At 42.3% G+C, this 15,703-nt stretch overlaps 1 protein-coding gene across 4 annotated transcripts in view; it reads left to right on the top strand.

Annotated features, from left to right (window-relative positions):
- The first annotated feature begins 468 nt into the window (after nucleotides 1-468).
- NOX4 (NADPH oxidase 4) overlaps nucleotides 469-15,703 on the top strand; it is a 105,741-nt gene continuing 90,506 nt past the window's right edge. Inside the window, exons 1-5 of one of the 4 annotated variants that reach the window (XM_061343767.1) lie at nucleotides 469-641; nucleotides 1,243-1,338; nucleotides 12,027-12,137; nucleotides 13,138-13,222; nucleotides 14,112-14,209. In XM_061343767.1, the coding sequence (XP_061199751.1) occupies nucleotides 585-641; nucleotides 1,243-1,338; nucleotides 12,027-12,137; nucleotides 13,138-13,222; nucleotides 14,112-14,209 (447 nt within the window). In that variant the 5' untranslated portion in view covers nucleotides 469-584. Of the gene's footprint in view, nucleotides 642-1,242; nucleotides 1,339-8,020; nucleotides 8,137-12,026; nucleotides 12,138-13,137; nucleotides 13,223-14,111; nucleotides 14,238-15,703 lie in introns of those variants that run through there. The other 3 variants (XM_061343769.1, XM_061343768.1, XM_061343770.1) reach the window with 3 other exon arrangements.

Raw genomic sequence — 15,703 nt, 5'->3', positions numbered from 1 at the left:
CCTGCTCACTGCAGGGGAGTTGCACTAGATGATAACCTTTGAAACTCCCTTCCAACCCAAACTATTCCGTGACTCTATGTGCAGTCCAGACAGTAGTTTCTTGGGCAGCCTCTTTGTTTTCCCCCGCACTGAAGCAGAGCTGCAATCACGGCTAGTAGCTCTCTCACTCCCTCCGGCTTCTTGTGTCGCGTTTCCCCCGTTTGGGGCAAAGGGAAACCCCTCGGACGGGATTCTCCGTCGGGAAAACACGCTTTTCCCGGTGGGGGGATGCGAGGAGCCGGCCCCATCGCTCTACAGCCGAGTCCCTGGCGGCCCGGAGCCCCGTCGGGGCTGTCCCCTGCCGAGCCCCCCGCTCCTCCGCCGCTGGTCCGGGGGAGCCCCGCACGCAGCAGACAAAGGGGCAGCGGGGCCGGGATGGGGGGGCTGGAGCGCGGCGGGGCCGGAGCGCAACGCCCCGGCGGCCGGAAGCCCGGGCGGGGGGTGAGGGGTGGGGACAGGGGAGGACCGGCTCGGCTCGGCCCGGCTGAAAAGGAGGGCGAGCCCGCACATCGCCCCCCCCACACCCCCGGGTGCTGCCCCGCACCATGGCTCTGTCCTGCAGGAGCTGGCTGGCCAACGAGGGGAGCAAACACCTCTTCCTGGTAGGGGGCTGCACCCCGGAGGGGGGGGGGGGAGGCGGTGGGGGTCCGTCCGTGGCGCTGGGCCCGGGGTAGTCGGGGAGGTCCCGGTGGTGCTCGATGTCCAGGTTACCGGTTCGCGGTGCTAGGCACGGGGGGACACGAGTGCGCCGTGTCCCGGAGAGTGCGGGCGTCCGCGGGCATCGCGGTCGGGACGTTCGCTCTTTGTTAGAGAAGGTCTGGGGGAGAAGATGCGTCTTCTCTGAGGTCAGATTCTTCCTGCCTCTGTCTTTGTCTCTTTGTTGCTAGTTTGTATTCCCTGGGTCTTTGACTGCAGTGTAACTACAGATCTGCAGTAGCGTTCGGTATGCGGGGGGTTGGTTTGCCAACTCTCGGTAGTCACAGAGGTAAAGTTTGTGAAGTCGAATGAAAATGAAGATTTCTCACCTAGGGGCTATTCCATTTAACATTTTAATGCATTTTACGCCAAAAGCTTGATGGTTTTTTCCCCTGTTCCATGTGCATACGTTTATGAAACTGCAGGGATGTGACGGTTCTGAATGAAATCAACACTGGGAAGTTTGCACGTGTAACTTGCGCTTATGATCTCTTGTTTCTCTTTCAGTTTTTCTGGCTCTCCCTCAATGTATGGTTCTTCTGGAAAACCTTCCTGCTCTATTATCAAGGGCTGCAGTATTACTATTTGCATCAGATGTTAGGGGTGAGTGACCCGGACGTTACTTTTTGCCCTGGAAATTGGGATGCTGGGAGGTGAGGAAAGGGCAGAATGCATTTGGTAATCAAAGATGACACAAACTGCCTGTTTAGCTCTGCAGAGTGGGAAAAGATCAAGTAGGAGATCACTGGGATCCTGTTGACAGTTGTTTAGGGGTAAAAAGTGAAGTGTTGAGAAGAAAAAGCATCAGTTAAGTATGGAGCAGCTCTCCTTCCCCCTCCTCACTTCCCTCCCAGTGTCCCCAGCTGCAGACAGGCTCACAGGAACACCAACATGCTCAACAGAGGACTGGAACTCAGATTGTGTCGTCAAAAGCATTAGCCATGCTTGTTGCTGAAGGAATTCTTTGGATAAGTTCTTTTCAGCCTTTGTTATCCTCATAGATCCTCTGTTCTGTGTAATTCACTGTAATCTATATGCTTTCAGTTTTGGTATTTAATATAGCATCAGCATGGAGTCTGAATGGTCATTAGACCATTTTGATTTAGCAAGGGTAACATCCACCACTACCAGAATTACCCATAAAGATCATTTGGGGAAGTGAGATACTGGCCTGTCTTGTGAAGTTATCCACAGCTATGCCATTGCAGTTGTCTGAAATGGTTTCTATCCAAAGGGATAGAGTAAGGGTTAACAGCTCTCTGAAAATGCTTTAGGGCTGCTCACAATTTGAGAATCCAGGAAAAAGTGGATCAATAATGTGATGCTTTGTAGCACCATGCCATGCTCAGGGGTGGATTTCAATTGGAAGCTGACATAGGGTTAAAGCAGAGGTGATGCACATCTTAACCTGCTGTAGAGCCTCTGGGTTTCACCTTTGGTAGATCCAGGATGTATTTTTTCCTATGGTTGATATCATTGCCGTAGCTAGTGAGTTGTGTAAGCTTCTGTGAACTAAGTTCACCTGATCTACTTTTAATTTTTCTTATGTCTGACTCAGATGGGTTCAAGAAGTGAATCTTAGCAAAAGCAGTGTGAAAACAAGGGAATGAAAATACGTAAATCCTTCCTGATGATCGCTTTCTTGAAAGACACATCATGAGAACGTGTTCAGTATTACTGTACTCCCTGATGGCTTTGTAGACCAGGGCATCCATTTGAAAACTGTGTTTGCTCCTGGCAGAGCTAGTGGGTTACTTATAAAGCAGATGTGCTTGAGTCAACACGTTGGACCAGATTTTCAGCTGGTGTGGTGGATTGACCCTGGCTGGATACCTGGTGCCCCCCAAAGCTGCTCTGTCACCCTAAGCTGGACAGAGGAGAGAAGATAGATTGAAAAGCTTGTGGGTTGAGATGTGACAGCAAGCAATCACTCACCAGTTACCACTGCGGACAAAACAGACTCAGCTTGGGAAATTAGTTTAATTTGTTACCAATCAGATCAGAGCAGGATAATGGTAAGACCGAATCCTAAAAAAACATCTTTCCCCTTCCTCTTCCCGGGCTTAGAATTACTCCTGGATTCTCTACCTCCTCCCTGGCAGCAGCACAAGGGGATGGGGAATGGGGTTGTGGTCAGTTCATCACACATTGTCTCTGCCACTCCTTCATCCTCAGGGGAGGGTTCCTCATACTCTTCCCCTGCTGCAGCCTGGGCTTCTCTCTCCATGGAGCCACAGCTCCTGCCAGAAGCCTGTTCCAGTGCAGGTTTCCCATGGGGTCACAGTCTCCTTTGGGCCTCCTCCTGCTCCAGCCTGCAGTCCTCCATAGGCTGCAGGTGGAGATCTGCTCCACCATGGACCTCCGTGGGCTGCAGGGGCACAACCTGCCTCACCATGGTCTGCACCATGGGTTGCAGGGGAATCTCTTCTCCTCCTCCTGCACTGACCCTGGTGTCTGCAGAGCTCTTGCTCTCACATGTCCTCACTCCTCTCTCACAGATACTGTCGTGCAGCAGATTTTTCCCCTTCTTAAATAAGCTATCTCAGAGGTGCTGCCACCATCACTGAAGGGCTCAGCGCTGCCCAGCGATGGGTCTGTCTTGGATCCGGCTGCATTTGCCCTACAGCACATGGAGGAAGCTTCCTGCACCTTCTCACACAGGCCACTCCTGTAACCCCCCCACTACCAAAACCTTACCATTCTAACCCAATCCAGCTGGTATCAATCAGCAGAGTTCTTAATTCTGAAGACTTGTCTGCCTTGTACCAGCTCATTATTTGTGGTTTGTTTTGGTTTTCTTCAAAATGAAAGGCACATGCAAAGTAACATTATGTGTGCTCAGAACCTGTGAGATGATTCAAGCAACAGATTCCTTGTCTTGGTCAAGAGATGAGGACCAGGAGACTGTGTGTGTGGGTTTGTCTTACTGTGTCTGCAACTGTGGGAAAGAATACCAGAGCAGTTTAGGGACTTTACAAAATGAGGAGGAAAGTGAAGAGCCAAGTCCATAAGATGCTTTGGGTCAAAGCGTGTCTTAATATCATCCTTAGACCCCAGAATTAGTTTTTTCCCTTCTCTTCAATGTATTTGTGAATGTGTTTAAATCATGATTATTTTGCAGAGGCTGGGAAAACTGAAACCAATTTTAGTCTCTTCAGAAAACCATACATGTACCCATGCTACTGCTGCTGTTCCCTTTCACAGGGATTTTTGCTCCTCTTTTTTTTTCCCTGTATTCGTTTGAGAGGGCCCATGGCCCGTCTGCGTAACCATTCTCCTCCCCGTTCTAGAATCATAGAATAGTTAGGGTTGGAAAGGACCTTAAGATCATCAAGTTCCAGCCCCCCTGCCATGGGCAGGGACACCTCGCTCTAAACCATATCACCCAAGGCCTCGTCCAACCTGGCCTTGAACACTGCCAGGGATGGAACATTCACAACTTCCTTGGGCAACCCATTCCAGTGCCTAACCACCCTAACAGGAAAGAATTTCCTCCTTATATCCAATCTAAGCTTCCCCTGTTTAAGTTTGAACCCATTACCCCTTGTCCTACCACTACAGTCCCTAAGGAAGAGTCCATCCCCAGCACCCCTATAGGCCCCCTTCAGATACTGGAAGGCTGCTATGAGGTCTCCACGCAGCCTTCTCTTCTCCAGGCTGAACAGCCCCAACTTTCTCAGCCTATCTTCATATGGGAGGTGCTCCAGTGCCCTGATCATTCTCGTGGCCTTCTCTGGACTTGTTCCTACAGTTCCATGCCCTTTTTAAGTTGAGGACACCAGAACTCCACACAACATGAGGTTGAGTGGCTTGCAGGCCCTCTGTGTGCTATTTCTTGATGTTTGAATATTTTGAGATTTAGATGAAAGTTCTTGATTTATAATTCAGCAGGTTTTGGGTCTTTTGTTTCTTTTTTTTTTTTTTAAATCTTAACAGAATTAACTTTTTTACACATACTTTTGTGAAAATTGATTCCTTTTTCCAGTCAGTTAACAAAAAATGGCAAGAAGTTATAGTGGTTTTTTGCATTAAAAAATCCTCCTATTTTTCAGTGAGGTCTTCTAAGGAGTTCTTTTCTGTTTTCGTATGCTCCAGTAGCCTAAAACCTCCTTGAGAGCTGCACTTGCAGCACTGAAAGATTTACCACAGATAATTTTATTGTTTACCATGTAACATGATGGAGAACAAGAAGAGTTGCTGTAGGGAATCGGATTGTGCTGTGAAATGAGATCTTGGACTGAATATCCTGAATATATTCAGTTCTGCCACATTTTCATGCCGTGACTTTTCTTTCTGATGGGAAGAAGAAGGAATGAGGTTAGTCTTTCATTCAGTGGTTCACTTCAGCCTTCCACAGGAGGAGGCTCAGTTTAATTCTTTTCTGGTTGCATCCTCTGTGATGCTGAACAAGATACTTAGCACAGGATTTTATCATCATTTCGGTACGTAACTCTCAGGTTTTCAATTGCAATCTTTCTGATCCCTAATTTTATACTTGTGAAAAGGTACCATGAGCCTGGTGGTGTCCTGGAAGGGCAAAGAGAATAAATAAGTTGAAGGCCTGTGCCAGGACAAACTTAATCAGCCTATTCTATGCCACAAAATCTAGTGGGTAAATTTATGTTGGGTTAAGTGTCTTTGTTTCGTTTGGGTCCCACAGCCACGTTCCCACTGTGGAATCTCCGTCCCTGGAGGTTTTAAAAACCCAATGGGGCAAAACCCTGAGCAAACTTAGCCTGAGTTTTGTGTTGAACCTCCTTAGAACAGGAGCTTGGAATAGAGACATGCCAAGGTCCCTTCCAACCAGCATTGTTCTGTGATTATATGATTCTTACAGTGCAAGTTCAACCAGAACCTAATGGATATAAAGACCTTCCCAGTACTTTTGCTTTGATGAACCCTCCCTTTGGATGCTTAATTGCTTTTAACACTGCAGACCATATTCTTGCTGCATGAATGCATTCATTGCGACTGGTTCAGGAATGTGATTCAGGTGAAGAATCTCAATTTTTCATAATTTAATAAATGTTAACTTGTGGGCTTACATTGCTTAAAAGGCATGGATTTGTTATAAAAGAGTGTGGCAAAAAAGGAAGGAGTATTCTGATCTCCATGTTCATGATAGACATTACAAGATGAAGTAGGCATGAATTAGAGGAGGGAGGATTCATAAACTACCTGACATCACTCCAAAATTTTCATTGTTGGAGGTTTTGTATCTGTTCAGTCAGATAAATTGTCCAGGTGATTCCTTTTTTTGTGGACTTCAAGATTTCTCCCTTCAGATGGGTTTGGCTGTATTTTTTTCCAGCTTTACTTGCTTCTGACCCACATATTCAGGCCTGAATTCAGTACTGGACTTACTATAGAACTTAAATGTTGCTTTTAGCAGCATTTAATGAAATACCTGTTTTTTTGTTGCTTGGGTTCCCCATGAACAGAAAGTACTTTGGGCTCATCTTGTCATGGCATAAAAGGTTTCACCCTATTCACTCTCTAGTCCCTGCTGGAATAACTCTAATGTAGTCAAATGGATTTTAATGCAAGCGATAAGCTTCAGACCAAAGTGAAGAAAATGCATCCTGAGAAGGATCTCACTGGGAAAAGATTGAATAACTGAAAATGGGACTGAAAAGGAAAAGTGCTGCCTCGCTTTTTTTTATCTATACAGTTGCCGCCTTCTTACTGTGCAGTACAATTATGTCATCTTTATTCACTGCTTGGAATAGGTTCCAGATGTTCCATTAACTTGCATGTCTCTCCTTTCTAGTTTATTGTAATGGTAGAGATTTTACTAACTGAGGCCAAATTCTGCTTTCATTGATCCTTATTCAACCACCCTGCAGCCTGCTTCCCCCCATCTAGGCATTGAAAGGAGTAGTGTGTCTTGACCCTTTATTTTCCTTAATGCAGTGTGGTTTTGTTATTTCATGGTCATAAGCCAGGCTATTTGAGATTTGCTCTTTACAGTGTTACATGTGTCAGAAATGTCTAATAATAGATTTATGTTGCTATGGAAGCTATGTATATACATAAATATATATGCAGGATTCCCTGATGAAGACTCAGGGTGTTAATTCACAAGACCTTATCTTGATAGTCCCCCTTGAATTTGCAAGTAAATCAGTTCTTGCATTCTCTTTGCCTTATCTTAGGCCTTTTGTTTGCCAAAGCATTTTTTCCCTCAACCCCTTGTTCTTCCTGGACAGTCCAGAGTTCAGCATCTTTGCCGTCCTGTAAAGGATATATATATTGCTAACTTTAATACAAGAGCTTCCACCTTGGCAGAACTTCTTATGAAACTCTGAATAGTGGAAGTTCAATTAGTAGAGGTACATTCTGAATCATTAACTGCAATTTTTACTACTGTTATCATGTAGACCATTGTAAAAAATAGCCTTGTTGTCACAATTGCTCCTTGTTCTAAGATGATCATGGCATTACTCTGTGTGGAACAGAACTGAATTATGGCCAAAATGTTTCATTGCTTGATTATTCATTATAGTATGTATTATTGGAGGGTTCCCGTGGTACTCCACCAATGACAGGTCTTAAAAATAGGTGCATTACACTTCAGAAAACTGTTTTACAGACCATAATACCTACTGTGTGGGATAAGGGGAAGTAATTCAACAGAGAAGAAGCCCTTAGTAGTGGACACGGCATTACTCCTACGTGACTGTGACTCAGATATGACAATAAGCAACTTACTGCTCTGGCCGTGAGTTGCAGTGTGTTGTGAATCTCCTGGGGGGACTTAGGTACACTTAATCCCTTGAATCATGACAAACTTCGTGGAGTCCAGCTCATGCTGCATCTTTCAGGATCAAGCATCCAAGTTGTTATTATGAATTAATATATAAAATGCTGTAATGGTTTGCACTGTCGCTACAGAAGGAGGATGGTCTGGGACACTCAAGATCTGGAAGATAATTTGTGATCACTTCCAGTCTGTGCGTGTATCATCCTGCTTGGCACTCCTATAACTCAGCAACACAGACAGGATCAGAGAATCATAGAATAGTCAGGACTGGAAAGGACCTTCAGGTCATCTAGTTCCAGCCCCCTGCCGCAGGCAGGACACCACACACTAAACCATGTGTTTTTAAGAATTGTATTTCCTGAGGTCAGGATTCTGACAGATCAAACAAACTGATTAATAGATGAGTAAAGATGAACCTTTGGTCTGAAATCTTGTACGTGAATACACTTTGGAAATTATCAGGGAAATTGGAAGCTAATATTGCGTTCCAGATTAAGATAGTTGCTTTCTTCAGATCGAGTGAACTGTTTAAGCAGAAGGAGGAGTACACCTAATACAAAGGGACTGTGTACAAAATGAGGTGTGACCTTGGTATGCGGACAGAAAGAGAAGGAAAACCTGCAAGGAATGCCTGTTTGGTGAGTTACAAGTGAACAGTGACAAAAAAGCTCCCTATTATCCCTGCCACAGATCTCCTCTGTGAATTCGATTAGTCCTTTAGTTTTTCTATGCCTCTTTCCCCTCCATGAAATAGGCTAACAGTGTGTGTGATACTGGGTAGGCAGAGTACAGAAGGAAGTTACCAAATGCTTGGATATGGTACCGGCAAAGGTGGATGAAAAAGAGTGTCCAGCAGAGATTTTTGGGGTGTTTTTTCCTCTGTTTTTTAACCCTGCAAAAATTTCACATAGTACTAACATTAAATAATACTTCTTTTTTCCTTAAAACAATAATCTTAGGAAAAAAAGAGGATTATATTTCTTTCATTTCTTAGCTACTTAATCGTAGAATCATAGAAGGAGAATAAGGATATATATTCCCTTCTAGAACCAGTGAGTTGCCTTGGAGGAAAAATCATCTTTCATTCTACTGTAGGATAAAAATCCAACAATGCACTATGTTAATTTGTTACCATGTCACCCAGGCAATGCGAAGGAAGTCAAGAATGAAACCGCTTAGAAACCAGAGTTAGTTTAATGGGGATGTATTTAGCCTTTGGATATATGTTAAGAGCAAACTTAGTACTCTGTTATTCTTCTATGACTTGCATGAGTCATGATTCTAAGCATTGATAAATGTATTACTTTTACCATTCTTTTCAAATTGGTCATGGGATTGCTGTAGCCAGCATTGCTCAACTTTAATTCTTCAGAATAAAACCTTAAATGAACCATTGGTGGAAGTATTTGCATCAAGCTTTCCTAGAAGTGCACTGCACATTCGAAGAAGTAGTTTCCTGCCCTCTGTATTTTCTTTTGTAGAGATGCTGATAGCATTGAATTAAATTAGTCTAAGGGCATTCTTCCACAGTAATTGAGTTGTCATGAATATTTGCTGTTTGTTAAATAGCAAATGGGAAGAACATCCACGGAGGTTAGTAGGTTAGCTCTTTCTGCTCATCATCACTAGTTCATGTTTTTTCAACAGTTAAATTGTTTGGCATTTTACTTATTTCTTACACTAAATGATTTCATGCATTTAATGACATACAATGTAGGATTATCTCTATTGTAGACTATTCCAAACTAGGCTCTTTTGTTAAATTTTTGTAAGAATAGTTGTGAGTCATAAAGTAGAATAACAAATATCATGCTTGGTTTATGTTTGAACTCCAAGACAACATAAGCTCTTGAGAAGCTCATAATGTGTCATGTAGGTCGTACAATAGGAATTATTACGATTTTCAAATTGCTTTACTTATTAATTATAATTGCAACTTTTCCCACCTTTTGGGTGTTATTTGAGAGCTATAAAGGTTGTTCAGTTTACTTCTGGGTTTTGCATTGCGTTAGTTTTACATAGTTCTTGGGTTTTTCAAATCATGCTCTTTAAACCACTGTAATACTATAGCACATCAGTAAAGCTCTCATAAAAATGCTTATATGTGTTAAATGACCATGTTTTTGAATTTACTGCTTTTATGAGGTATAAAGCTCATGTTTGGTTTCCCTTTAGAGGAATAATAATTAATGAAAATAGAGACAGTCTTGTATATGCAAACAGCACATCATAGAGACATTTTACTTGCCATTAAGTCCTGTCATTTCAAGGGTACTGCGTTTTATCTGATACTTCAAAAATATTTACAATGTTCTAAAGTCCCTTTAAGCTGCCGTGGGCAAGGATAGAGAAATATTTATTGTGGTTGTTCACATTTTCTTTTAAAATCATACTTTGAAGTGGGAAGTGACATCAACATTCAGTAAAACCTCAGCTTAGTTTCTAAGACTGTGGCTATTGTAGCTGGTGCTCAGTTGTAGTCATTGCACTTGAGCTCTGGACCAGATCTGGCTGATAACCAGTCGAGAGAGTCCAAAGGGGAAAAGAGAGGATGACCTAAAGTCTGAGGAGCATGACTAGTGAGGAAAAAGTAGCAAGAATAAACTCTTATTGTGCATATGAACAGAGTGTGAAGTAACATGAAATAGAAGCAAAGGAGGGAGATTTTATGTCAGGGAAAAAAGGACTAACAGTGCATTGGAAGAAACTGTGGAGAAGGTCTGTAGAGTGGGGAAGAACTAAGTGCTGTGCTTCATTCCAGTCTTATTTTCTATAATTCATTAGGTTAGAGGTGCCTCTACTGTAAGTACCTCTCTCAGTATAACTTTTGTGAGATCTGATCTCTGAACAGTTACACAGCAGAGAACAAGGTAGAGAAGAATTCATAGGATACTTGCTCCTGTTTCTCATGGGCAGCTTTTGAGAGAGGGTGCCCTCAAGACTGCTTTCTTCTATGGAAGGTGGTAATGTCCCATCTGCCACAGATAAGGAGGTCCCTAGCACTCATGCCCAACTAAATAATGTAAAGTGGCCATTAAAGAAACTGAATTTAGGTGGAGAGGTTGATGCTTCAGGTAGACGGAGCATCTTTACCTTCTGTTTGCCTGCTGGTTTTGTGCCCAGATGTACTGCAGAGAATGTGGGGTGCAAATGGGGTGTTGCTAACTGAGAGCAGGCAGCTTTGGTGTTTTATGATAGTGAGAAGCTCCTGCCATGCCATTGTGCTTAGGATCTTCCTAGACACACTGGAGCCCAGTTATATGGCTTAGTTTGTATGTTCATATATTTTTGTGACATGTAGAGAAGTCTGTAAAAACCAACTAATAACAATTATAAATTTTGAAATTACCAGGCTTTTCTAATAACTTTTGTGAAAAAATAGCATTCCCAAATAAACTCTTTGTTTCTCTCCATTTTTTTCTTCTTGATGATTAGCATATATATAAATGTTTTACTGCTGATTTTTTTTTGACTGAGAAATAGAAAATGTTCTTTTTTGACATAAAGTTTTGTTTTGAAAAAGTAATAGAACTTTTATATTTTTTAATGAGATAATTTTTACCTGTTCAAATCATTTGCTTATCTCTACAGTATTTGAATTAGCTTATAATAGATTTCCGTTAATTTCTTCAGGGGTTGAAAAACTTGGATATTAGAGAACACTGTAAGAAATACCCTTCCCAAAATCTGTTGACAGTCTAAAAGCATCTTTTATATAAGCTAGTAAAATGGTAATTCAACCTAATAACTAGGAGAACAAAGGCATTTTGCTAACTTCTTTAAAAATCACAAATGAATGAGAGAATATAATAAGATGAAAAAATACGGGTTATGACATTAATGTGTGCTTTGTTCATTCATTTGACAAGTGGGTTTGTTCTAATTATGTAAGTTCCAAATATACCAGTGAAAGCGTTAGTGAAATTAGATTTCATTACAGTTCCTAGCTATTGAGTAGTTAAACTGAAGAAAGCCTACTTTCTTTAGGTCCAAATATGGCACTGCACGGTGTGAATGGATGAGTTCTGTGACGATTCTCTAACGCTCCTTGAAACAATATTATCATTTCAGCTTCATTGAATCAATATGATTTTTTTACATCTTTTTCTGGCTTCTTTACCAGAAAATCATTACCCGTTACTTAAGTGCCTGTGTAGCGTCTTCACGGTATTTATCCCTTGTTGTGATTTAATTAAGTCTGTTGAAGCATTCAGGTAATTTCTCAGTGGACGCTTATTTGTTGTCTCAGATATGTTTTCTTCCATGTAGCTTTGGGCACTGATGAGGGTGTTGTTTTTTTCAGTAGAAAGTTGTCATTTGCTGGCATAACTGCTGACAAAATTAATTTGATGTAAACCATGTTTTTCCCAGAACACGTAAAACATCATTAAACTCCACTATTCTGATGAGTCAAGAGAGCACGGGAACTGTTCAGTTTCACAGCAAAGAACAGGAGGGTGAATGCTGATACCTGAACCATTAGAGAGTCTTTTCTCCCTGTAGTCTAACTCTTGCTATATTTGTTCAGCTAGGATTGTGTGTTAGCAGAGCTTCGGCATCTGTCCTCAATCTCAACTGCTGCCTAGTCCTCCTACCAATGTGCCGTGTTCTCTTGGCCTTCCTGCGAGGATCTCAGAAGGTAAGCACTGTCCTCAGAATGCAACAGCAGTGAAGATGAGGGCCCTGGTCTCTGTTTAGCCTAAAAATAATAGGAAAAATTCTGTTGTATCCCTATTTATTATTATACAGTATGGGCCTGCATGGTGCAGGTATCAGGCATTCATCCTCTATTCATGACTCCTTTGAAGACTGCCTTGACTGGCATTGTCTGATTTGATTGGACTTGTAAGGAAGGGTTTTTTTAGTGCATTTTTGAAGGACAGGGAATTGTAACCTGTGGAAGGCTGTGGAATTGTAATCAAAGTCTCCTTCTTTCCCGACTCTAATATAAAAGCTATCTGTGTCCTCTCTACTGCTTCCTAATAGAATTCAACTGAGCAAAAGAGCTTTGTCTCTGCATGACCAGAAGCGTCCTACTGGAGGTGACAGAACCTTGAATAAAAATACTCAATCTGATATATCCATTAGCATGGGAAAAGAAGTTCTGTCGGAGCTCAGAGGGTTTGTTTCCTATGCCAATATTCAGTAAAGAATAATTTAGTTTATTTGCAATTCACCACTTGCTTTTACAGAAATTTGAGTAACACTTTGAGGAACATTTGTGTTTTCTAAATAGCTGCAAATTGAACCTATGAGTTCTGTTCATCATATGACAGTACCTATAAGTTTTGATGCCTATAGATGTATTTATGCATGCCATGCCCCTTTCCCTCTGATCCTGTTCACTAGAGAGTCTGCTGCCTGCAACAATTAGTGCTGGAATTCCTAAATTTTAAGGGCAGGAAGGACATTACTTTATGTGCTCTTGACATCTAATATGGACCCAACTGTGATTTCATCATTAAGGTCTCAAAATTGGCTCAGTGACATAATCCTGTTTTTACATTTAGGTACTGGGCATGCAAGGGTGTTAAACTTGGTAAAAGCTGAAGCTGCTATTACATCACCTCAGTTGCTGTTAGTATTTTTCTGTTTGCTATGTTTTAGAGGAGAGATTGCTTGAATTCTTCTCTTATTAGGTTGCCAGCAGGAAAACCAGAAGGCTGCTTGATAAAAGTCAAACGTTCCATGTGACGTGTGGTGTTACAATATGCATCTTTTCAGGTGAGATCTTACTGTGCTGAGTAGCAGCTTGTTTGTGAACACACACTGAAGCAGCAGTTTGTTTTTTCTTGTACAGTACATTTGGGGGTAGTCTTGCTCTGTGCTTCCTGATCTTAAATTGTGAATGCTTTGTCAGATGTGTGTGGGTTGTGGTTTATTTTTCCTTCAAACACTTGGGGTTATATTCTAATGCCAAGCCTTTCCTTTAAATTCCAGTTTCTAAAAGGACAGGTATATAAGGACAGGCCAGAATCTGCCATTGCAAGCGACCCTTTGTTGTGCCTAAAGAATTTCAGTGAAGAAATAGGGTGCTACCAGCTTATCTGCAGAAGAGAGAGCAGTGGAGACAAATACCCAGTTTGGTGAAAGAACATTCTTGTGTGGACACCTTTCGGTGTTGTCTCCCAGCTGAAGCATAGCAGTATGAAAATAATTGATGTAGTGGTAAAATACATATAAATGCATGCAGCTTTATTCCATCAAAACAGGGGAAGTTTAGATCGGACATAAGGAGGAAATTCTTTCCTGTTAGGGTGGTGAGGCACTAGAATGGGTTGTCCAGGGAGGTTGTGAATGCTTCATCCCTGGCAGTGTTCAAGGCCAGGTTGGACAAGGCCTTGGGTAATATGGTTTAGAGTGAGGTGTCCCTGCCCATGGCAGGGGGGTTGGAACTTGATGATCTTAAGGTCCTTTCTAACCCTAACTATTCTATGATTCTATGATTTTAATATCTATAACCTGATTTACCTTTGAAAAAGAATTCCTTAGTCCCTGACACATCTCATGCAGATGATGTGGTTATAGCTTGGCATCTGGGTAGCCATTTTTCTTTACTTCAGAGGAACATCTACCTCTTGTTTATGGACCTCAGATTTACTGTTTCTTCCAGTCTTACATGTTGCTGCTCATCTGGTGAACGCTCTTAACTTCTCTGAGAACTACAATGAAGACTTTCTGGCAATAAATGTAGCGAACTATCGTGGCGAGGTGAGCCAGCTGCCCTTTCATATTTTGCGTTTAAGTATATAAATATATGGGTATTTGTATATTCAATTCTATTGTATGATTCATCCTTTGATCTTTGTAGTGCTGCTGTTCTGTGCACGGAAAACTCACCATCATGTGAATTTCTGCGGATTTTAGTTCTTTCTCTGGACAAAGCGTGTACTGAGCATTTTTTATTAAACCCAGAGGGATTTAGTCCTGTTGATTATGAATGCTGTCACCAAGTCCTTTCACCTTGCACCTTGTGTTCCTGCTTCTCTTCTGCCTTGCTCTGTTCCTTGGGTGGGCCTGCTGCTGTTTGGGAAAATGCATTCTGCATTTCCATTATTAAGAATGTAGGGCTATGTGACAGGTACTGGGGGTCTGAGGATAGTGGGATTTGGGACTGATTTGGCATCTTTAAACTGCAGTGCGAACTGGAGTGTATATGCTGAGTGGAATTAGTTGTCTGTGTGAACTGGGCTGTAAGCTGACTTCTACTTATGAAATGCATGGTTTGCCTGATTTCTCTGACTGTGATGCAGATTTCTTGCAGGCACACCAGATTCCTAGTCCCTCCTCTAGTCTGTTGGTTATGAATTTGGCACTGGAGAGAGACTTGCAGATTTTAGGAGTAAGACCACAGTCCAAGACTCTTTTCTTTTTTTGGGCTACAATCAAATGATCTCTGTTTATATTGATTCTAGTCTCAAGTCTGCATTTCTTTTCTACCACCTTCATTAGGAAATATTTAGAATGACCCTATCGCAGCTGCAGCCTTTCCTGGAAAAGGAGAGCTTGACTCAGCCTAGGCTCAAAAGGACCAACAACCAAGGTCTTCCACTCCCTGGGTGAATGATTTAATCACCGAGCTATTCTATGGCAGGCAGACATGCCAACACCAACTGTTGTGCTGAGGTTCTGGGTTGACCTCGAGTGTCTGCATGTGTTAGGAGTGGCCTAAAAGACTTAGGCCACAACTTAATGTTCCTCATCAGCAACATCAGCAAGAGCTTGCCACAGGCAAGTAAGTGCCAGGGTGTTTATGGCAGCCTGTGCTGAGCAGCTTTGGGAGTTTTGCAATAGAAAATGGAGATAATAGCAAGTCTTCAGTAACTCTAGAATTGAAACCTCCTAGATTTTAGGTACACTAGTAGCTCTTGAACCTCTGTGCTTAAATTCTATTTAAATGTGGTTTTTAACTATGGCGGACAGTCTGGATGCTGCCGTCGTCTTCTTTACATGGCTGTGCACATCTGGATGACAAGGTCAAGGAGAGGGATGCTTTGTTTTTCCAGACCTGTATGAAAGCTCTCACCTCCCATCACTGCATTTTACTGTAAGTTTTAAAAGAAAATAGATTTTCTCTGCAGTGAAGACAAAACCTCATGGCATGCAAGACTCAGGGGGAGTGAGGCAGTTTCCTGTGAGGTTGAAATATCCCCTTTCCCTTCCACATGTGGTGAAGGCCACGGGAACATCTGGCCTTGTATTTGT

The sequence above is a fragment of the Neopsephotus bourkii genome, unplaced genomic scaffold (assembly GCF_033783945.1).
Source record: "Neopsephotus bourkii isolate Nb327-2 ecotype Australia unplaced genomic scaffold, CSIRO-AGI_Nbou_v1 NB_1825, whole genome shotgun sequence".
NCBI classification, from domain to species: Eukaryota; Metazoa; Chordata; class Aves; order Psittaciformes; family Psittacidae; genus Neopsephotus; species Neopsephotus bourkii.
Note: the sequence above shows the minus strand (reverse complement) of the source record. Positions and strands in the feature narration are given on the sequence as shown.